Source organism: Equus caballus, chromosome 5, assembly GCF_041296265.1.
Source record: "Equus caballus isolate H_3958 breed thoroughbred chromosome 5, TB-T2T, whole genome shotgun sequence".
In the NCBI taxonomy this organism is placed as follows: domain Eukaryota; kingdom Metazoa; phylum Chordata; class Mammalia; order Perissodactyla; family Equidae; genus Equus; species Equus caballus.
In genome coordinates this window covers 76,939,709-76,963,761 of record NC_091688.1, presented here as the reverse complement: position 1 = coordinate 76,963,761, position 24,053 = coordinate 76,939,709, and the positions used below count along the sequence as shown (strand labels likewise).

General features: G+C 37.3%; 2 protein-coding genes across 2 annotated transcripts; one reads left to right on the top strand and one right to left on the bottom strand.

Moving 5' to 3' along the window:
* Positions 1 to 1,132: 1,132 nt before the first annotated feature.
* LOC138924187 (splicing factor, proline- and glutamine-rich-like) lies at positions 1,133 to 5,064 on the bottom strand. Its single transcript, XM_070267594.1, has 3 exons — positions 5,028 to 5,064; positions 1,832 to 4,944; positions 1,133 to 1,675 (listed from the first exon to the last, which is right to left on the bottom strand). Exons 1-2 carry the CDS (start codon positions 5,062 to 5,064, stop codon positions 4,064 to 4,066), a joined length of 918 nt encoding a protein of 305 aa, XP_070123695.1. The 3' UTR covers positions 1,133 to 1,675; positions 1,832 to 4,063.
* On the top strand, positions 4,401 to 19,700 carry DR1 (down-regulator of transcription 1). The gene is made up of 3 exons (XM_001491648.5): positions 4,401 to 5,352; positions 13,134 to 13,297; positions 17,675 to 19,700. Exons 1-3 carry the CDS (start codon positions 5,133 to 5,135, stop codon positions 17,819 to 17,821), a joined length of 531 nt encoding a protein of 176 aa, XP_001491698.1. The 5' UTR covers positions 4,401 to 5,132; the 3' UTR covers positions 17,822 to 19,700.
* The last annotated feature ends 4,353 nt before the right edge of the window (positions 19,701 to 24,053 follow it).

The following is a 24,053-nucleotide window of genomic DNA, read 5'->3' as shown; positions in this document are numbered from 1 at the left end:
AAACAAATTAGTAAACCTGTCTAATAAAACTATTTTCCTCTCAAAATGCCCATTTGTATGACTATCTGAAAATTAAATGAAATAGTGAATATGAAAACATCTAGCACAGCATGTAATTCATAATAGGCACTGATTTGTCATCTTTCAGGCCTAACTTACTTTTCCTGCAGCACATCCTGCCATACCTCTTTACAAACCCTACAAACAGAGACACTCTAGGCTATTTGATTTTCCGAATTTATATATATATATTTATTTTTTTCTGCCTTTTTCTTCCCAAATCCCCCAGGTACACAGTTGTATATACTAGTTGTGGGTCCCTCTAGTTGTGGCATGTGGGACACTGCCCCAACGTGGCCTGATGAGCAGTGCCATGTCCGCACCCAGGATTCAAACTGGTGAAACCCTGGTCTGCCAAAGCGCAGGGCGCAAACTTAACCACTCAGCCACAGGGCTGGCTCCCCCAATTTATATATTTTTGTGTTTCTTCTTCAGCTGCATACTCTTTCCTTATTTATAAAAATTCTACTCCATGTTCTAAGGCTCAGTTAGAATGCTGACTCCTCCCTAAAGCCCTCTGTACCTCACAATTGGTGTGATAATAGCTCCTTCTTCTGCACACTCTTAGCTTGTATGTTTATCACAGTATTTCATTTCAATCTGGTTTATATTCTGATTCTTCCGACAGATTGTAGGGTCCTTGAAAACAAGAAGGATGTTGTATTCATCTTTCTTACTTCCACATTGTACTTAGGACAGTAGACACATAGTTGTTGAAAGAATGTGGGAATCAGATGCTGTCTGTCTTCCCTTTCTACTGCTTACAGGACATCACTTCCTTAAATGCCTGCTGTTGCCTCAAACTCAAACATGAGCAAAAGCAAGCACATCTTCTCCTCTGAATAGCTCTCTTTGAATTTTGTTGATTTGACCCTACCCTGATCCCTAATCCCAGTTTCTGAGGCTAAAAATCTTATAATTGTATTTGATTAATCTGTTTCCTTGACTATCTAGGAGCCAAACTATCAGGTTTTTTCCAACTCTTTCTGTGTAATCGTTCTTGGAATCACCTTGCTTTTCAATCCCATTATTCCATTCTTAGGAGTAATAACCATGAGCATAATGATGAGTATTTTTTAAACAATGATCATTTATTATTTAAATGGGCTAAATACTTGGTATACATTATGTCATTTGATCTTTAAAACACCCCTGTGAAGCAAGTATTTTTAGCCTTATTTTATAGATGGGAAAAACCAAGACACAGCTTAAATACCCTACCAAAGTTGCAGTTAATTAAGTGGCAGAGTGGGTATTAAACCCAGATCTGAAGCCAAAGCCCTTGAATGAATTGAGCTCTTCCAAGTTGAGAACAAAAACAGGATTTTTAGAAAAGTCTTATGAAGATACACAGGAAGTAAAGCAGCACAGGAAACTGTTCCTTGGACGCCTACCGCCTCTTTCAAAAGCAGAATACACCAACACGCACTCCCGCAATGCAGTTGTTTTGTTGCTTTCTCTGACACGAGGATTTCAGGCCCTAAATCTTCTCTCCTTGCTTCTGTTGCCTTTGTCACAACTGACTGACTTCACTCTCTTCTCCCTCACTCTCGCTCTCTCTCGGCTTCTATTACTTCCTGACTTCTGCTGCCTCCTGTGTCTGGCTCTCTCACTACTGCAAGACACAAACGCTTTACTTCAATTAAAGCCATCTCCCCACTGCTCCCAGAACAATCTCTGTCTCCACAACTTTATGTTGTTACTTTGCAGACAAATACTTTCTTCCCCTCTCTCTACCTATCAAAAGCCTTTATTTCAAGTCTGTCTGTACCTCTTCTCAACAGCTCCGTAACATTCTTGATTCATTGCTACTTGTTACGTCTTCTTGCTAACCCACGATGAACCTATAACACGAGCAAGAAATAAACCTTTAGAGATTCGGGAGTTAGTTTTTTTCTTGCAACATAATCTAGCCTATCCTGACTACTATCCTTACTTCATGGAAGTTATTTAGCTTCTCCAGGCTTCACTTTCCTTATCTGTAAAATGGAGATTAAAACAGCATCTATCAAATAAAGTTGCTCTGAGGATTAAATGAGGTAATACAGGTAAAAGTGCTTAGCATAGTGCTAATCACAAAAAAACTATGTAATAGATGTTATTTTTTAAATTTGTGTTATTACCAACTAGCAAGCAGTGTGCTAGCAATGACGAATGAGCATAATGGAGAGTATTATTTGCTTTTTTAATGTTAAGCTTCAAATTACAAATGTTACAGATTACTATCAGTAATTTTAGCGGAAAACCTGGGCATCTTTGAATTAACGTATTTTAAGATGACTACCATAGGTAGCCTAACTCATCATAAGAAACAGCTCTATTATGTGTCTTTCACATCATGAATTTTGAGACATCACGAAAAAAATGTTTCATATATACGCACTCTCTCTAAAACTCTTAAAGCTTATTGAAACTTTATCGTTATTTTCAAAAGCCTATTTATAAGAGATATATTGTACAATAAATATTTAAACATGGTATCCAGATTAGCATATTTCATGATATATCACACTACTATTTATATTGAATTAAATTTTCTCTCAGCCATATTACGTATGGTTTATTACTGGCTGAAGACTGCCCGGACCGATAAAGATGATAATAATAAACACTAGCATCTATCTAATACTTCATAATGTTAAAAGTACTTTTACAAACAGTCTCATTTGACTTTGAGTCTTGTGAGTTACATAATATTTCCATTTCTAGTTAAGAAGATGAGGCCCAGAGATGACCTGTCTAAAGCAACAAAAAACTGGGACAGGAACCTCGGTCTCTTTACTATACACCCCATGCTTACGTTACCACAGAATCCTGTAGTAATGAACTACTACTGGAATAATAACACGTGCTCTACCGATCTATGTATCATAAGCCTGTAAGTCCATATAGCATAAATGTTATAGAAGAAAGCAAAATTATCATTATTACTTTTTTTCAGGAACAACAAGATTTGAGTCAGTGACAATGTGATAACTCTGGAGACATTTTTTGCTAGCTTTTTCAGACTGATAAACTTGGTAAGGCCAAGACAAATTTAGACAAATTTAAACCAACAGTAAACTGACTTACAAAAACACTACATAAAGAGCCAACAACTGAGCCAACAGTTTCACAGTTCTATTTTGAAGAAAATTTTAAAATATTTTATCAAAGAAATTTTGACTAAACTTAATAGCACTAAAAGACAAGCGTCTACACTTTAGAAATCAAAGAACCCATCAGTGTACTGGAGAAAATGCTAAATGAAAAAAACCGGTATAATTAACTAAGGTCTCCTCAAGGTGCCACATCTAGATTCTTAGACTGAAATATAACATTTTAAGAAAACATTTCGAGAATGAATCTGATTAAAGTGCAAAAATGGATTTAAAGTGTATCTCGTTCATTTTTAGTAGTTGCAACACTCCACTACTTATAACACTTATTCTTCCAAATGACAAACTTAGTTTATAAAAATAATGCCATTTTTGTGAAAATTGACACACGTTGACCTAACAAGTTTACACACAACCTGACACCCGTTGATATTACTAATCACCTTGGAGAGAAGCAAAAATCAGAGTTGCTTAAGATACTTCAGCATACTTTATTTTCCCCCCTCCAGAAGCCAACGTGCATACAACATGAAAAACGACTATGTTGGAGACTCGTAACGTGGTTGATTGTACGTTAAGTACTTCCACTACAAGGGATCTGGTTTCCAGTTTCCGGTTTAGCCCTTAGTAGCGACTGGAAGGGCAAGCCACTTCTCTGAATGTTTCCTTCCCCATAAAACGAAAAAATAGGTGGAAGACCATCGAGAGCTTTGATCCGAATAATGCCTATTAGATACCATCAAAAGCTTTTCCTCCAAATGATGCACACACAGGCACACGGGGTTCTGCTTTCCCCATATCCCATTCCCCCGAGCCCAGGCCTCGTTCCTCTTCCTTTCAATCCCAATTCGGCTTCCTTAAAAGAATAAGAGAGTTCTTTTGCGGTCCTTTGTCCCCAAACGTGGCTAGACACGGGTTTGAGGCCTCAGCAGGTTAAGACTGTAGAGGCGATTCACCCGCGCCCGTCCACCCACCCACCGCATCCCGAGTCCCGGGCCGCAGCCCCGGAGCAAGCGCGTGCTCGGAGTTCTCCGGTACCGCGAGGCGCGCGCTCGCCCAGCTCCGGGCCCGGCGAAGGGGCGGGATCCAGGGGCGCGTGCCGGGCCGGCAGCAGGCGGAAGCCGCTGGCGGTGAGGACGGGCTGTTAGCGCCGCCGCGGGTGGGGGAAGGGCGGCAGCCACACCCGGAAGTCGGTCTGGAGCGGAGGGGAGGGAACATGGGGGGCGAGGCTTCCGGTAGCGCAAAGAGTGTCGGGAGGGGCTTCCAGCAAACCTTCTTCCCTGGCCTCTGGAGGGACCACCGTTGCCGCGGCCTCGGCTTCCACGATCTGCGTTCGGGCTAAACGGCCACGGTGGCCGCCACTGCCGCGCGTCTTGTGCCTGGCTCTGTCCGTATTCGTTCCCGGGCGGCCACCCTGGTTCCAGCAGCGGCCGCGGCCGACATGTTGTGAGGCGGCGGCGCTGGTGTCTGAAGGATGGTTTGGCCGAGGCGGCGGCAAGGGCTGCTGGCGGCGGCGGCGGCGGCAGCGGGGGCTCCGGCTCTGTAGAGCCAAGCCCGCTGGGTGTCCGCCTGGTTCCGCGGCGAGGCCCGTGCCCCTGGGCCGTGCCTCTGTCCGGGCGCCGTTGGGGACCGGTTAGGCGACAGCGCCCGCCCGTCTGAGAAGACACGAAGGTGGTTCCCCAGTGTTCAAATTTCCGGACCACCGTGCTTCCCCTCCCCGACCTGGGCAGTGCCGCCCCTGGAATCCTCAGCCCCCCGACTCTCCTCCCAACCTCGCCCTGAATCCCTCACACACACGGCTGTTCCCCGCCCTCACGAGCCAGCTCCTCCCCGCCTCCCCCTTCATTTTCTGCACCCTCTTCTCGGCGCCCCCGGATCCCTCTCCGAGGGCGGCCTTTTGAAACATCTTCGTGGGGTAGTGGACCAGAGCTGGGGAGGTTTTAAAAGTCGGGGCGCGAGAAATAGGAAGATACGATGGCTTCCTCGTCTGGCAACGATGATGATCTCACTATACCCAGAGCTGCTATCAATAAGATGATCAAAGAGACTCTCCCCAATGTCCGGGTGGCCAACGATGCGCGGGAGCTGGTGGTGAACTGCTGCACCGAATTCATTCATCTTATATCTTCGGAAGCCAATGAGATTTGCAACAAGTCGGAAAAGAAGACCATCTCCCCAGAGCATGTCATCCAAGGTAAGCTGTATGGGATGTGTGGGATTTTGTTTAAATGAGGGTCCGGAGACAGCCTGCTAGTCGCGTGCCCCGTTCGTGTCAGAGCCTTCCTTCCTCCCCCCGAGAGGCACCGGTAGATGGAGCAGCCACGCGGGCGCGCGGGCAGCGGGTGCCTGCAGACCGTCCGTGTGTAGTCTTCTCGTGGTGCTTTTCATCCAGCGAGTGCAAGGTAGCGTTGCTGGCGTTCAGGTGCGCTAACGTCCCCCAAAGGTAAAAAGTGTGAGTAGTGATCTCGATTCACAGCCAGGTAAGCGGGAGCCACAAGAATTTTGCCTGCCTAAGGATGAACCTAGACGTGACAGCTGAGACCCTGCCCGCCTGAGGTGGAACCTAGATCGTGACAACTGGGAGAGGGAGCCAGAAGGCTCCCCAGGAAAATTAAAGTTCAGACGGGAACTGCAAGCGTGAGTGGAGACGGCACCTCTTCCTCGCCCGACCTTTTCCCCAGTGTAGAGGAAAAGCTGAATTTTCTGAACACATGATTTAAAAAGTTCTTAACGTGATTGTGTTCAACGTTGTAAAGTTTACTGATGTCGAATAAAGAGGATATATTTTTTGTTTTGACAATGGTTTGATAGTCCTGCCGTTCGATAAGTTACCAAAGCGCTCTGGTTCTGTTCTGTAAGAAAAGGGTGAATGTTCTTTAATCTTTCTTTCTTTTTCCTTTGTGTATCTTGCTTTGTTCTACGGAGATAAATTTTTAAAGCTTGGATTGAAAGATTGTAAGAGATGTTTTTTCATGGAACATTTCTCTGTGCTTTCCTGCTGCCGTTCCCGTTGAGATGTGTACGCTTAAGCTTCTGTTGAACAGCACTTCTGAAAGTTTTAAGGCTTTCTGTGTCTTATCTTGGAAGGGATTAAGTCCAGTAATATTCATTTGGGAGACTGTTCTGATGGTTTATTTCTGAGATGGGACATATTTCCTTGTCATAATATTTTGGTAAGCACTTATAGACGCTTATGAAAAATTTGCATTCAATTTGACGTGATGAATTGCCTTTTATGATAATCCAATTAAAATTCTAACAATTTCTTGATTGCTTTTGATGTCAGAAAAAACTCATGGTTAATTTTAATCATTTTGCTAGGCAGATCGTTGTCTACCATTTTATTTTTATAATTTAACTTTTTAAAAGGTGACTTTCCTGTTCTGAAGTAGAGAACACATCTGCTCATGTTCACCATGTCCAATATTTTACTGTCAATATTGACAAAAGGATTAAATGATTCATTTTTGGTTTTTAATGATGTGTGGAAGGTAGAGTTAAAATATACTCTGCCATTTCTATTTCAGTACATAAGGAGAAAAAAATCCCTAGGAAAAAGCATAATTGATTTTAAAGTTAGTATTTTTTCGTACTTGTTTGATGTGCTGAATCTTGGCAAGTAAAACGAAAGCCAAGTTGTCTATTTTTCCTCTTGTGTTTTTATTTTTACATTGTATGTATGATTGTTGTCATAAGTCTTTCACAAGATTATCCAACACGGATAGCTATAATTTTCTTTTACAACTCATAAAAAAGAAGGATCTTTTATCAACATTGCTTTTCTAATGAAAATTGCAAAAGATTTCTAAAAGATCTGCCTAAACATTTGTTTACACCACAGAAGTGGGGATCGTTCCAAAAATCCAATAACACATTTCAATCTGTCTTCTTGGGTAGAGTTTATTCTTTTCTAGGATATATTTAGATTTCTGATTGACATGATGGAATAAAAGTGCAGCTGTAGCAAGCAGTATGCTAAATAGCTCAACTTTGGAATATGCTAAATTCGGTTTAATGTATGAGTCGGAAAGTTATAGTGAAAGCATTTTCCTTTGTGTACTGAAGATGATTTACGTATTAATTTTAAAAAGTCATGTATTGACCTGTTATAGTCTTATAAATTTACCTTTATTTTCTTGTAACATTGGTATTATTAAGTGGATAAGGACAACATTTTTGCCCAAAATTCTCTCCAGTTTGGGGAATAGATTTTTGTACCGTGATAATCTCATATGCTTAATCATTGTAAAGAATTTTTGTCTTGAGTGGTTGAAATTCTTTTAAAGAAATCCTTAAGGTATGTATTTTTTAGGTATTTAAAGTGTATTTTTACAGACTAACTCTGGAAAGCTAGGTAAATCATGATAGGTATGATGTTTTTTATGCTTTTCTGTCAGCATTGATTATTTAGGAACGTAGAATATTTCCAAGTGGAATAATAGTGTACATTTTAAAGTGGTATGGTTCTCATATGTTGAAGTTTGTATTTTTTAGTAATAAGTTTAATGAACTAAACTTTGCTTCAGGACATTTCACTTGTTCACTTGCTACTTTACTTTGTCAGAACAGATTAAGCATTTGAGGCAATTTTGTAAAATGCAAGTTAAAGTTGAAATAATTTTTATTTTCTTTCTCTGAGGGAGATTGGCCCTAAGCTAGCATCTGTTGCCAATCTTCCTCTATTTTAAGTGGGATGCCGCCACAGCATGGCTTGACGAGCAGGTGCTAGGTCTGCCCCTGGAATCCGAACCTGCAGAGCATGTGAACTTAACCAGTATGCCACCGGGCTGGCCCTTAAAGTTGAAATAATTTTATTGCCAGTAAATTTGTGAAATACTATAACTGAATTTTTTAGAAATTTTTTCTAAATGTTTTGCTTATTTTGGGTTTAAGAAAGTGGACTTGGTACTGAAGATCGCATATACACAAATAAAGGGAGTTTTAAGTTATAAAAGGTGTTCCTTTTATTTCATTACTGGTTTCTGTGAACATATATTCTTAAATGAGTGCTAACATGTTCTGTTACGTTATGTAAAGAATTGACATTGAGAGTCAAGAGCTGCAAGTTCTATACTAGAAAGTCTGGCATTGGGCAAATCTGTTAAAAGTTTCCCCATTTATGTATAAATAATAATTAATGGTTTCAGGTATAACTTGGAGTTATTGAGAATGGGTAAATGTTGAGAAGGTTACATGAAATATGCTACAATAAATAATAATTTTAAAAATTTATGATGGTACTGATTAAAATATAAAGCTGAAAGTCTGTTACATTTAACCTTACATCATGATGCCATTTGTAAAGCCAAAGTATAAATAAGAATATTTTGAGTGATATTACTTTCTTTCTATGTTTTCGATCTCTTGCTACATTTTTTTTTCACATTTATGAGAATAGTAACTGAAAGTAGTAAAAGTCTGAAAAAGTCTCTGAGGATTTGCTTCTTCAGCAATTAAGTTGCTCCAAGCTATTTATGTTGAAGGACTTTTTAGAAATTCCAGTCCCTCTTACACTGATACTTTTGTAAAATACAATAAAAATGGAGTGTTTTTCACTAGAAAAACAAAATGGGAAAAAAAAGACGTAAAGTTTAATTTTTTGTTATTAGATTCAATAGATATAAAATTACTCTGTCAAATTGCTATGAAGGTTCTTTTTTTCCCCCAGCTTTATTGAGGGATACTTGACATATACCATTGTGTAAGTTTAAGGTGTACGGGGTAATGATTGGATGTATGTATATACTGTGAAATGATTACCACAATTAGGTTAGGTAACATATTCATCACCTCACATAGTTACTGTTTTGCTGCGAATGTTCTTAAATGCTTATTTCAGATTTCCATACCTAACTCAGAGCAGACCATTTACAAGCAGTTCTGGCACAAGTCCAAGGAATACATTTTGAGTAGCTTTGCCCTGAAGCGTAAACCACAGTCTATTTTGGAAAGTGGATGTGAAGTAGTTTTGAAATCAGAGGATCTGAGGGGTTGCAGAGTTGTAATAAGAATGAGAATGATATTGTATTGCCTAAATAATCATCCATACTGATATTTTTTTCCAAAGGAACACGTGTAATTTGCATTGTTCAATTGATCACATAATCGGATGCTTTTCAAGTTAGGATTTTAGAATTTTCCTTAAAATTGATATATCTTTGTTTTTGTTTTCTTTCTGCCATGCAACAATTACCTTTGAATGCTACTATGTACTTGGCGCTGTGCTAGATACTGCTAAGGATATAAAGATGAGTGATATTTGATTCCTCCTCTGTCATCAGTCTCTCATTGTTGTCCCAGACTCCCAGGAGTAGTGGCACCATAGAGGACATGGTTCTTAAGGGTCTTCAGAAACCTTTGCCAGACTAATGAGCCAAGAAGTCACTTTGGCCTGTTTCCTCTTAATGTATTTTAATGAAACTGCATCACCCCTCTTCCCCCTACATGCCAATGAAAGAAAATAGAGAAACGAGAGAATGCTATTTTATATATTTTAGTTTTTTAAATGAAAGCATTCATTATGCATTTGAAGTATAAAGTAATTTACACAAATTCTTGTTATAACAAAACTTTTCAGAATTACATTGCTTTTGTAAAATAAGACAAGCCTGTATTAAAATTATTGTTGCTGGGTGGAAGTTTTTACTTTTTTTCGTTTTTAAGTGACTGTCTTGTTAACATCTGTCTTTTAAATTGAAAAGTGTTCTAAGTATTCTTTTTCCCTAATATACCATGCGCTTTTCTGGATATAGTTTTAAGATAGATGGCAGAGAGTAGCAGACAGACCTCTGAGGAATAAGTAATGTTTGTGTTTTACCCACAAATTTTTAAAAAATTATTATTCTTTTTGGCTTTTACTCTGAGATGCCTAGAGCTAGGGCCATCAACAGTCCATAAAGTCCCTTTGTACACATTAGGAAAAGGCACTCCTTTCTTAAAAACCTTTACTACCCTCTGCCAGAAAAAGCACCATAATTAAACGTTCAAATCTATTATGTTTACAGTATGAATGGCCCTCCTTAGATAGAGTACTGTTGTGCACTGAACAACATGCACAACTGTAAGTGGTGGCCCTGCTCAGAAGCCATTTCCCTTATCCTTTAAGATTCTCCTTTGTCTGAAATGGAACTGGTTAGTACTACATGGTAACAAATGATGTAAAATATCTTTCTATTTATAAGATACTATAGTTATTGATATCTGTTGGCCAAAATGTGTTTAAAATTTGGATTAAAATCAATGCAGGTTTTGAAATTAAATTTATGGCTGTTCCTGTTGAACCATTTAATTGAGAATAGAGTATTTATATACAGAAGCTCTTTGCATAATATTAAATATTAACCTTGGATTTACTTGCATAGTTTTTGAAAGCAATGTTCTCAACCTTAGATGTTTTTAAAGGTGAAGTTTTTTTTTCCTTCTTCTCCTTTTTAATTTTTAACCCAAGCCTCCATGGTTAAAGGTAGTTTGGATTGGATTTTTTTTAATGTCTGGTCTAGTAATTCATGACATTTTGAAGAGTTGCCTCCATTGTGTTTATTTGTTCATTTTGTAAATTTAATATTTTATATTATACTTGTTCTACTTGAATTTAGAGATGATAATGCATAGCTCTACATTTATTTAGGTCCTGTACATTTAATAGGGTACTCTTTTAAATGTAAGAGGAAAAATAAAGATGAATAATATATGGTCCAAGTTAGTTAAGTGACTCTTATGTGCTAGACCCTGTGTTAAATACCTTAGATTAATTACTTGTTCATTCCTACAAACCTAAAACTAATAAAAATATGATAGTGAATACTTTATTCTGCTCCTTCTATGAGTCAGCCTCTGGTCTAAGCTCTTTATTTATATTAATTCATTTATACTTTACAGCAACCTGATCTGATGAGATGTAGATACTATTATTCTTGTTCTAGAGGCACGTAAGTAAAGGAACGTATCTAGGGTCACACAATTAATATGAGGCAGAGCTGGATGTCAGTCCCTTGCAGCCTTACCACTATACTGCTGCTTGTTGTAGGAAAATATTATGAAATAGATGCTATTCTCATTTTGGAGATGGAAAACTGAAGCTTAGTGATATTAAGCAATGTATTCAAGGTTATACAAATACAGTGACAACCAAGTTTCAAATTCTATGTTTATCTGATTTTAAAAGGGGGAGATTATTTCTGTCTAGGAGAATCAGGCAAGCTTAATTTGAAGATGGAGTTTGATCTGGGCCTTGAATGCATTACCATCAGCAGGAATGTGGGAAACTGGTGCCTGTTGGGATACATTGAGCAGTCAGATTTAGCAGAAATGTACAGGGATTTAATGGCAGAAATAAAGCTGGAAATGTAGGTAGGGCTAAATCCTGGAGAGCCTTCATATAGGGCTAAGGAAATAAAACTTTATTTAGAATGTGTCAGGAAACCATAAGCCATTCACTTGGTTTCCTTTGGTATTTTCTCCAGCCAATATTATTGAAAATACGTTACTATGCTTGTGCCTTTAAAAAGAGAAAAGATAAACTTTTGACTTCTAGCATTGACACTTAAAAAATGGTCGGTGTGTCAATTCAAGTAAAAAATGCAGGCTGTCTAACCTTCACTTAATTTTCCACTATACCCCAAGCTCCTTGAGGCCAAGAATTATGTGGTGGCTAATTTAATATACAGAACTCATAAGAGTGCGTTATTGAAATTTTTGCGGGGGGGGATCAGGAGGGGTCAGTAAGTTAATTAAAATTGAAGTACTAGTACTGTGCTTTTTGGTATCAGATTATTTCTAAAAAAGGTTGATAAAACAGCTTAATGTTTGAAGTAATTAAAGTTGTAAAATCGTTCAAAATATCTTAAAAACTGCAGCTTACATGAGAATGTGGGTTTGTAAAGGTATATTTGGTATTCTCCCCGAAGAGCAAATCCCTGAAATTAGAATTCAGGGCATCTTTACTGAGGGCAGTCTGGTTCATCATCATTGTTGAAAGACTGCAAGAACTGATGAACTATGTTAAGTTCATTTATTGTGTTTTTCACCACCTATATTTCATCATTGGGTCAGAAAACACAATATGCTTTTGGGGCATTAGTCAACATATAGAAAACTATAAAATATACTTTTAAATAGTATGAGCCAAAAGGAAGTTTTATGCCTGTCTTTCTGGATAACAGAAGGCATTTAGAGAGTACATTATTTTCTTCTAAAATTTTCTTTCTAAATGTAAAAAAATAAAGGGCGAGGATTTTTTGTTAATACTTCTATCCTTGTAATCTTCCTTTATCCCAGTTTTCTGCCACATCACTTAAAAAGCTTTTATAGTGCTTCCTGTTAAAGTTTTATTTTCAAGGGAAACTTGTTGGCTGAGTATAAATGCTGAATTTCATAAGTTATTTCCACCAGTATTTCTTAACTTGGCAGTTTGAGTGTCTTTGCTAAAAATAGTTTCCTGTTGATATTGGACAAAAGAACTTATCTATTCTTTCATCCTATCCTAGTAAAACTTAGAGCATGTGCTACCAGCCTACTTTTTCTAAGTCAAATGGAACAAAATATGTTATTAACAAATATATTCCAAATACTTACTTATTTTGTATTCTTTGAGAAAGTGACTGACTTGATGTTTGATTTACTATGAGTGGTATAGGAAAAATGTTTTCTTAGTAAAACCACATGTTCTTACGTTGGACGTTTTTTTCCTCACAGGAAATGCTTTGGTTTTTTAAAATTAGTCAGAAAGAAAAGGAAGAGTGAAGGCCTGTGCCTTGGAATGTTCCTTAAGTTTTAACTAATTTGCAATCTAATACTAAGAAAGTTGATAATATATTTTGTCTTAGCTATCCAGATAATTGCTGTGAACTATAAAAAAGGTAAAATTATTAGAAAACAACAACCTCCCCCTCCAAAAAAAACCCCACAAAAGCTTAACATTCCATAGGTGGGGGAGAAGCTATGTTTTATTACTCTCTTATGTTTTCATTTCCCTAGCGCTAGAAAGCTTGGGCTTTGGCTCTTATATCAGTGAAGTCAAAGAAGTCTTACAAGAATGCAAGACTGTAGCATTAAAAAGAAGAAAGGCCAGTTCTCGTTTGGAAAACCTGGGCATTCCTGAAGAAGAGTTATTAAGACAGCAACAGGAATTATTTGCAAAAGTAAGTAATCATTTTAAATTATTTTTGTCTGAATCCTAGCCTCTTTGCTAACAGAAATCATACTGGTTTCTGAATCATTTCCTAAATCAACATACCTACCCAAAGGGTTGTCTTTCTGTGGCTGATTGTTTGATCATAGAGTCTGATGTTTAGATCTGGCTTGTTTGACTCTGTTTAGCCAGTTATTTACTTTGTATAAAAGTAAATATTTGCAGTAACCTGTTTTCTAAGGAGAACAACTCCAAAAAACTACTGAGATTTTACTTTGATGTTTTTCTGACAGAATGATCATTTGAAAGCAAGGAAAGTATACTGAAACACTCTTAAGATTAAAATGATGGGCTGGTGAGAAAATACTGTATCAGATTGCATGATGAGTGGCATAAGAGGAAAATCTGATTAACATTGACCTATGGGTGAAGATCTCCTAGTATTTCTTAGGTCTTGTGAGGGAAATCAGCAGAGAGGTAAAATTATAGCAGCTGCCTAGTACTTCTTCCAGAGCAGAAAGTACTTAAGTCCTAAATATGAAAGGAACTGATAAGTAAATATAATGTCTTTTGCATCGCTTTCATATTTTATCTTTTAGACTTTATTTTAAATAATAACACAATAGCAGCCTCATTTGAAGCCATCTTTCACTGCTAGCAGCAAATATTGGGACAGGGGGAACCAGTAATATATTGAGATTGGAGTTAACTGTAAATTAATAAGTGAGTCATTTTAGTGTGTGTGGGAATGAGAATCTTAAAACATAATGAAAATCTCCAAAAGAAGAAATGAATTAAGAAGTATATGCCCACTTACCTCTCTTTCACACTTCCATTTTAGAAGGAAATACTTGGGATGGATTGGGTAAGAGGGAAAAAGGAAATTAGAATAAATACCACTGAAAAATTTAATTTGTAGAAATAAATACATATAAAATATATCAATCAGCAGTGATTTTAAAGGCATAGGAAATGTTTTATGTTCAGAAAGAAATGTATGGAAGCTGATATGGGGTCATAGTACATAATGTCAGTTAAATTTAAAATGTAACTGGTACATGTCTTTGCAAATCATTGAATAAATTATGAGATCAAGCACCTTTGCAATAAAACCTGTCTAGAGACTTGAAATTATTTGAATTTTGGGGGGAGGGGTGCATGAAATTATACCTATTCATAATTGATTAGGCCACAGAGTATGTATTCTTAAGTTGATTAAATTCACTTATTTGGTTTCCCCTATAATTTCCTTATGAACTCTTTTTTTTTTTTTTTCTGCTGAGGAAGATTTGCCCCGAGCTAACATCTGTTGCCAATCTTCCTCTTTTTGCTTGAGGAAGAATTGCCCTGAGCTAGCATCTGTGCCAGTCTCTGTTTATTTTGTATGTGGGTCACTGCCACAGTGTGGCCACTGACAAGTGGTGTAGGTCCATGCCCAGGAGCCTAACCTGGGCTGCTGAAGTGGAGCGTGCTGAACTTAACCACCAGGCCACAGGGCCAGCCCAATAATTTTCTTTTTTTTAAAGATTTTTTTTTCTTTCTTTTTCTCCCCAAGGCCTCCCAGTACATAGTTGTGTATTTTTAGTTGTGGGTCCTTCTAGTTGTGGCATGTGGGATGCCGCCTCAGCATGGCTTGATGAGCGATACCATGTCCGCCCCCCGGATTCGAACTGGCAAAACCCTGGGCTGCCCAAGTGGAGCATGCAAACTTAACCATTTGGCCATGGGGCTAGCCCCTCGATAATTTTCTTATGAACTCTTAAAATGTTTTTTGTGAAGCACTACTAGTCTATTTTGAACTCTAAGAATTCTTACTGTAAAAAAGTAAAAATGCCTATAGAATATCTATTTTCCATACTGCTTTATAAAAATGGGTGAAAGTAGTTTTTGGAGAGAATACCTGGTTTCTGATTTCCTAAACAAAAAGTTTCTGTCTTGTAGGGGAGATATAATATAGGTACACTAACAACTGTAATAGGAGGCTGACTGCTTTCATGAGAAATACATAAAGAGATCGTAAGTACAGGCACATCACATTAGATTTTGGTCGTGTAGGAGTGTTCCAGTTACTAAGCAGTTGTCACAGCCTGAAAACCACCTTTCTATGCTCTGCTTTGTGTCTGGGCCTAGTACTCTGCAAACCACTTTTCTGCTTTTCTAGCTAACTTCTGGTAGACTGGACTGCCAGTAGGGGGCTCTAGAGGGAGATCCCAAGGCTGGAGGAGGAAGGCAGCACTTGGGCTCCTTTCTTTTACTTTCTGTTGGCTTCTAGTTCCATTGAGCAACCTAGCAATGCTTTTTCACTGTGCCTGCATCGGTTTTTTTCCTGTAGCAGGAACTGAATCTAGTTTGCAGTTTCTCTCTTACAGAACCAGCCTAAGCAGTCCTCTCTTTCCTCAGGGATGTGGGTCTTAAACCTTGGAGGCCCTCCTCCAAGCTCAGGGATCCTAGTAGCAGCCAACCTATACCCCTTCTCCAGAGGTTTGAGTTTCAGCTCCATGGGTTGCTCCTCTGAACTTCTAAATTTTAAAAATTCCAGCTTCTTCCCTTGTTCTCCCAGTTTTACGGTTGGTGGCTGCTTTCTGTAGTTGCCACCTGCATGATCTTAGTTTTCTTTTCTTGCTTTTCCAGTCACCTATTTACCAACTTTATGCTTGGTTAACAATCATTTTTGTTACATTCTTTCTGTTCCCCTAACTAGTGTGACTTTTATCTCCTGATTAGACTCTGAATGATACTGGGAGGAATCAGGAAAAAACTTAATGGAGAAAATAGTATTTCAGTTTGACTTGAAGAGTAGAATTTCAGTAGGTGAAAATCAGGAAATTTCACATAGAACGAATATCAGCATGAGTAAAGGTTGTGGAAATGGAAAGGCATGGTGTATATTTGGGAAACATTTTATGTTCTAGGTTTTTTGGAGCGGAAGGTACATGTTTCAAAAAGTTACAGGGGTAGATTGGGACAGGCAGTAATTTAGAGGGCCTTGAACTCTAGGCTGAGATATTGGACTTAATTGGTAACATGATTTTTTTAAGTATAATAATGACCAGATTAGAATTCTCTAGAAATGTTTGAGTAATAAATTCATGACAGATTATTAAGAAAAGTTAGGAGGAGTGTACATGGTAAAATCTTAATGTTAGAGGTTATGCTGTGCATCACTGTTTTCCCACAAAACATTCTGTGTTGGGAATGCAACAATGAATATGATAATAGTCTCTATTCTCAAGTCTAGTGGAGAAAACAGATATATACTCAGGTAATTAGAGAACAAAGCAGATAGGTATGGGAATGCATAGAGAATTATTGCATATCATAATAGAGCAATTATATGACCTAGAAGGGTCAAGAAATACTAACTGATTTGTGTTTTAAATGATGACTAGGACTTGGCCATGCGTAAAGGAGGATATGAGCCAGGCTTAAAGAACAATTCTGAGAAAAGACAGGGAGAAACAACATTGTTTTGGTAGAGTCTAATGGGAAATTATATGATCTTTTCAAGAACAGATTCATTTTTCCCTTCTTGGTGTGGTTTTTCTGCTAATGGGTGAATAAATTGGAAGGGAGCCTTAGCTCTTCCAACACTGCATGTAAATTGAGAAGGGGCTTTAGCTGTTGTAACATTGCATGTAATACATATGTATGCATCTTGGTTTCTAAAACTCTTTTTTTTTTTTTAAATGGAGGATATACCAAATGAATGGATTTTAACTATCCCACTTATAATCAGTCCTGGATAAGTGTATTTTCACTAGTGTGTATATGGGAAGGGTGTGTGTGTGTGTGTGTATGTATGTTTAGAGAGAGAGAGGAAAGAGGGACAGAGGAAGAGAGAGATGTGTATACAAGGTAGGGAACTGTGATCGAAACTCAAAAGAAATATCAAGGTAACTATTGCATTCGTGTATGGGACTTTTCCCTAAGAGTTAGAGGAACTGTACTAGAGAATTTTTAAACCACAGAAATAATTTTTAGATTGAAAAATGTTTACATCAAAATTGTAAGTTGAGAGGAAGACAAATCAAGTGAAATGAAAATAAGAGAGAAACACAAGGAAAGGAATCAGAAAGAGAATATTGTGATTTTTCTGTCAACTTTTTCAGCTTCTTACCGAAGGTCATAAATTATGTGGCATAAAAGGAGACTATCTATAAGAGAACCAAGTTTTAGAAACTCTCCTTAGAGAGTTGACAGAGAAACAATCTCTAACTATGTTTTCTTATAGGGTTCATGTTTTCCAGATGTACAATTATATAGTGGTTGGAAAATATCCGAACTTGGTAATGACTAAGTCTGTTATTAGCTTAATATACATTTAAGCAAAGTGTATATGTTGTGAGTTTTAAAAAACATTATTTGTTTTTATGTTTTTGGTGTTTAGGCTAGACAGCAACAAGCAGAACTGGCCCAGCAGGAGTGGCTTCAAATGCAGCAAGCTGCCCAACAAGCACAGCTTGCTGCTGCCTCAGCCAGTGCATCTAACCAGGCAGGATCTTCTCAGGATGAAGAAGATGAGGATGATATCTGAAATTCACCAGCTGAGTTTCTGTTTCCTCTATAAATGTTTTTTCCTTGCACAAGAAAACGGTGAAAGGAATGCTTATCTGTAATTCTGTGTGCATCTTGGTGGACTTGCCATTGGTATTCCAGGGATGTCTGCTGTTAAGTTTCATCTGTCGTGTGCTATTCATGTAAAAACTGTCTCTTTGAACTATTGAAAATTTAAGATTCAGTATAATATCAATTTTGAATTTTTAATGGTGTTTATGAAATTTTAGATAGCAGTGAGTCCTTTATTTGATCAATAAACAGTGTTACAGAAAACTTCGTTTATAAAAATACAGTGAAATTTATACAGAAACTCTAAATATGCATTTGCATTTCCTTTGCCCTTTTAACTAAACTAAAAATTGGGAATTTTAAATTATTGGGGGGATGGTACTGTGTGATACAGTAGACATTAGATGAGGTTGGTGAAAAAACAAAGAGTTCAGTTATGTAGTATCTGAATTTTTTGTTTTTTAAAATGAGCATATACAGGCAATAAGTATATATGCTCAGATAAATACACTTGTTTAAAAAACTCTCAAAACCGGACATTCAAAAACTAGGAAGGAGTATGTTCAATAGTAGTTGTATAAATTTGGTGGGTTATGTTTTTGATTTTGTTTTTGTTTTATGTAGAGCTGAAAACTACAGTTTTGTTATGGCATAATTCATCTTGAGCTACACTATTACATTTCAAAGGCTGCCCAATTTTGAGGACTGTCATGATTCTTACTATTTCACTCCATTAATTGTTAATAGTATTACTTGCTTAGTCCATCCATGTTTATTGGAACTTGTAAAACAATTGCTTAGGTTCCGTTGGTTTAACTGAGGTTCATGAATATTCAAACCTTTGCTGGGGGAAAGAAATGAAAGTTAATGAGCATGCTTGCTATAAAAGAGGAATTTTTTATAATTTAACTTGTAGTTATAGTTTACTTATTGTTTGTTTTTAGCGTTACTTTTACATTTTCTTGACTAGATGACCTAGAGTGTCCAATGCTTCCTTTTGAAATGGCACCATTGTCTCTGTCGTAATTGAGAGAGAGCTTTAAAAAGTGATTGGTTTTGTTTTGTTTAAGAAAGCGTGTCATAGCTGATCAGCCTTATATGAAACAGTTAGTTTCAACCTGCTCATTGAAAGGGAGAAGCTTTAATTTGGTTCCAATAAAGTATGGTAGTGATTTTTATATGAATCCAGTGTGCTGAAGAAATGGCATATTGTTTGTATTTTGGAAACAGAATGGAAAAACCACTGAAGGTAGTATGAAGTAATCTAAATTCCTGTGTCAGTTGCCAAATCACTTAAATTTCTGTATTCACCAAGCCCAAGGATAGATTTCAGCTCCCAGGATCCCAATTTTAATTGGAGAGCTAAATAAATAAAGTTTAAAAGTGTTGGACTTCTTAATGATCATATTTTGCAGTTTTAGAAAACGTGAAATATTGCACATTTATTAAATACATTTCTCCCATGCCACGAAAAGGTTAATCTTGCTGAATGTTTTAAGTTGAACTTGATATTGCATCCATGAAGTGCTTTGGACAAGATAGAAGGGATTTTTTTTTTAAAGTTTAAGTACCAAAGGTAGTCTAGTCTAAGAAATAATAAGTGTTGGCTTTTCTAATTTGTACTGTAACATCCTTATACTTTATATTTTAAGTATATCTGTTTCTTAAGTAAACAAGTTAGATATTTTTCCACACCTTTTTTTTTCTGATGCAGAGTTCAGGTTAATTATTTTACTGCATCTGATAATGTATTATATGTTCGAAGCCTGGTGACTTTTCATTTTGACATTCTTGTGATTTCATATGCTGTATTCTTCAAGCAATAAAATTCTGATGTGTTTTATAAATTGTTTTTATATTCAATGATCTATACAGATTAATGGCAGGAGATTTCTATTAACGTTTTTAATGGTTTCAAGAATCTTAGACCTCCAAAAGACGTTTTGATTATTTGATATATAGTACCTGACTTTCTCCTTTGTTTACTGTTATTTTAGAAAATGTGGTTTTTCTTGTGTTTTTTGTAATTTACAATCCTAGGTAGGATCCAGGCATAACAAAGCTAATGAAGCAGTGTTTTACTTTTAGCTTGTTTTTTAGCGTTTAAAAGTCACTATTATATTCTATCTGTTGTTGAGATTTTTTAAATCATTTGGAGAAAGAACCAAATCTTTAGCGTTCTTGAGAAATAAAGTTCTTGGCTAGTAAGTATTTTCCCCACCTCCTTCAATATATATCTGTCTTTTTCAGCAGACTACCAGATTCATGTGTTGAGAAGTACCAATTTTTAAAACTGCATATACCATACATATAGAAGAGTACACAAATAAGGGTTTTCACAAATTTAGCATAATCATATAGGTCGCCCTTGGATCAAGACACAGGGCATTGTGATCACCCCAGAAGCCCTCATCTTGCCCTATCTTAATATCATCTTCTTCTTCCTCCCCAGAAACTTCTAAAACCATAGATTAGTTTCGTCTGTCTTTTATTTTATGTAAATGTAGGTGTACATAATAGAGTTTTTTCACTCATCATTATATTTGTGAGTATACTGGTTTCCTGATGTCACTGTAATAAATTACCACAAACTTAGTGATTTAAAACAATACACATTTATTTTCTTGCAGTCCTGGAGATCAGAAGTCCAAAATCAGTAGTTTCATTAGGCCAAAGTCTAAGTATCAGCAGGGTTGGTTCCTGAAACAGGAGGTTTTGAGTGGAGAATTTGTTTCCTTGCCTTTTTTCAGCTTCCAGTGGCTGCCTGTATTCCTTGGCTTATGGCCCCTTCGTCCATGTTCAAAGCTCTGCTTTCATCATCACATCGTCTCTTCTTCTATAGTCGAATCTTCTTCTGCTTCTACATTTAGGGCCCACTTGGATGGTACAGGATAATGCCCCCATTTCAAGACCCTTAGTTTAATCATGTCTGCAAAGTCTCTTTTGCCATGTAAGGGAACATTCACAGGTTCCAGGGATTAGATCGTGGATATCTTTGGAGACCATTGTTCAGTCTACCAGCATGAGATTCATTCATATTGTTTCGTGTATTTGTAGTTCATTCATTCTCATTGCTGAATAATATTCCATTAATTTGTCTGTTTACATTATATCCAAAATTTATTTATTCATCTACCATTGATAGACAGTTGAGGAATTTCTAGTTCTGGGCTATTATGAATAAAGCTGTGGAGAACATTCTTATCCATGTCTTTTGGTGAGTGTATATATGCATTTCTGTTGAATATATGCCTGGGAGTGGAATTACTGAGTCATGGGGTATGCATACATTCTATTTTAGTTTGTACTGTCAGTTTTCCAAAGCATTTACAAGAAGGTACCATTTTATTGTGTACCATAGTAATGAATTGCCCTAATGGTCTAGTGGCCTGAGAATGTTAATGAATTTCTTGAAATACCTGAATTATACCAAATGAGTTATACTTGCTACAGGAGATCTGTTGTTATTTAGTATCATACAAGAGGAAAATAAAAACAAAAGTATTTGTTCTTGTTACTACACAGTAGTAGTATGCACTCATTAGATTATTGCTCCTGAGAAGAAATGCAAGTTTTAAGTAATCATAAATAGTATGTCGAGTTTATAAATAGTATTTTAGGTGTGGAAAATCCATGATTTAAATTTTTAATTGAGTTAAATTTTTTTTTTGTTATAACCTTATTTGAATAGATAGATATTTCCTCTTTATCCAAATGGCCACCAGGAAGAATTATCCAATCCAGATAGCATGGGCACTGCCCTCTGCTAGCTTCACTTGGATTTTTGGATTTCTTCTTTGTTTGTTTCCTTCTCCTCTGTCCCCAACAGCTTGACCCCCCTCTGTTTTTCACCCTGCCCCATGGCATAGAGTATCCTGGGTAGGAATGGCCAGAGTGAAGAGACTGGCAGCATAAATAGCCTCCTCTCACATACCCCCACTTGTTATCAAAGCATCACCACTGATCCTCATACTGTTTCCTCAAAAGACCTACCCTTAGCATGTGTGCTTAGATTTGCCTTTTCCTATAAGAGATGTAAATGAAGAGAGAAAGTAGGGAAGCAAAGGAGGTAACTTTTAACTTTTGTTCAATTTCTACCAGAAATCAAGCAACTTAGTAAAATCTTAGAACAGGATTTCTCAGGATTTCTCAATCTAAGCATTATTGGCATTTGGGGCCAGTTAATTCTTTGCTGTGAGAGGCTGTCCTGCACTTTGTGGGAAATTTAACAGCATCCTTGGCTTATGCCTGCTAGATGCCAATAGCAACCCCTCCCACCCTGCCACCCCATTGTGACAACCCAAAAATGTCTCCAGGCATTGCCAAATGTCCCTTGGGGGGCGAAATCACCCCCTGTTGAGAACCACTGCCTTAGAACATCCAGGTTTTAACTTTTAGGATAGGGTACTGGGGGAAAGACTGAAACTGGGCTTCTGTTGGACGCAACACATGGTGTCAGTGGAAAAAGACGAAAGGAAATAGGGTGTTTTGGAGAGAATAGGCCCAGGATTAAAATGTATTTCCAGGAAAGTCAGATCTTAAAGGTGGCTCTCACTTCACATCTGCTGATTCCCTCACCCTCTAGGACCCCAGTCCAGTTCCTAAAAATCTACTTGCTGGCTGCTTTTCCCTCAGAGATCCTAGCCACACCCAGTTTAAGATAGATCAGGTATACTGTCTCGTTACTATGTACATCTTTTAACAAGCATCTATTTTTAAAAAAATTGTTTTTATTGTGGTTAAATGTACGTATAAAAGTTACCATTTTAACCATTTTTAAAAGTGTTCAGTTCAGTGGCATTAAGTACATTGATATTGTACAACTATCACCACTATCTCGAGAACTTTTTCCTTATCTGAAACTGAAACATTGTACCCATTAAGCAATAACTCCCTAGTCTTCTCTTCCCCCAGCCCCTGGTAACCACTATTCTACTTTCTATTTGTATGAACTTACTATTCTAGGTACCTCGTATAAGTGGAATCATACACTATTTGTCTGTTTGCATCTGGCTTGTTTTACTTAACAAAATGCTTTCACGGTTCATCCACGTTGAGCATGTATCAGAACTTCATTCCTTTTTAAGGCTGAATAATATTCCAGTGTGTATATATGCCACATTTTATCTCTTCGTCTGTTGATGAGTGGGATGCTTCTACCTTTTGGCTGTTTTGAATAATGCTGGTATGAACACAGGTGTACAAATATCTGTTTGGTCCCTAACAAGCATGTTATTTTGAGTGTGCAGATCTGTGTATTGAAAACTGAAACAAAAAAAGCAGTATAATATGAATGCACTTATAAAGACAATTTATAATATATGATAAATGTGACATGAACAAAGGGGACCAACATCTTTGTACTAGATCCTTACATATGTTATTTCATTTTCTCATCACTTCTGTGAGGTGGGTATTGCTAGTTCAGGGTGACAGACTGGTAATGCAGGTATACGGTTAAAAATAATAAACATACAAAGCACAAAATTTATTTTATTTAGGAAACTTCATATCATGCATAATGTAGTGTGTGGAAAATAATACAGTCTGTGTCCATCTCCTTTGAATTTCACATTATCTAGTATGTTTCTTGCTTTTGTATACTTTATATGAATAGCACTTGTTTGTCACTGACATGGACTTAGTAGTGGTGCTAGAAGGAGATTGGCCAGAAAAAATTTTTAGTGTGATTGAGAGGTTTTTATTAAGGATTGGGGGTGGAGGGAGAGAGGTGATATCAGAAATGATATATCTAGCAATGGAAGAAGAAACTGTGCTTGCTGTTAAGACAGCTAAAGATTCTCTGACTACTAGGGAAAGATAGGGCAGGCTCAAAATGTCTAGTTATGCAAGTATCTTCTAATAAGTTTGTTTCCTTTATTGTGCCTGTAAACGATGCCATTAACTTCATATTTAGCATCCATGTAGCAGGACATAGTAGTATAGTTAAGAAGAGACACCAATGGTATTTATTTCAGAAGCATTTATTTGGTGTGTTACACAGGCTAGGGTGTGTTTTATAAGCCTAATAGTGTGAAGTTTATATATGCAATTGAGTCATACATATAATAGCCCTTACAGGGGCCGGCCAGGTGGCACAGGGGTTAAATGCACACGTTGTGCTTCGGCGGCCCAGGGTTTGCTGGTTCGGATCCCAGGTGTGTACATGGCACCGCTTGGCATGCCGTGCTGCGGTAGGC

Bases quoted from the DNA above. Each gene is read 5' to 3' on its own strand.
- LOC138924187 (XM_070267594.1), bottom strand. From the start codon at position 5,064: ATGTTTCAAAAGGCCGCCCTCGGAGAGGGATCCGGGG. The intron at 4,945-5,027 runs GCGCCGAGAAGA...CGTGTGTGTGAG, and splicing joins CCTCGGAGAGGGATCCGGGG to GGATTCAGGGCGAGGTTGGG.
- DR1 (XM_001491648.5), top strand. From the start codon at position 5,133: ATGGCTTCCTCGTCTGGCAACGATGATGATCTCACTATACCCAGAGCT. The intron at 5,353-13,133 runs GTAAGCTGTATG...TCATTTCCCTAG, and splicing joins CCCAGAGCATGTCATCCAAG to CGCTAGAAAGCTTGGGCTTT. The intron at 13,298-17,674 runs GTAAGTAATCAT...TTTGGTGTTTAG, and splicing joins AACAGGAATTATTTGCAAAA to GCTAGACAGCAACAAGCAGA.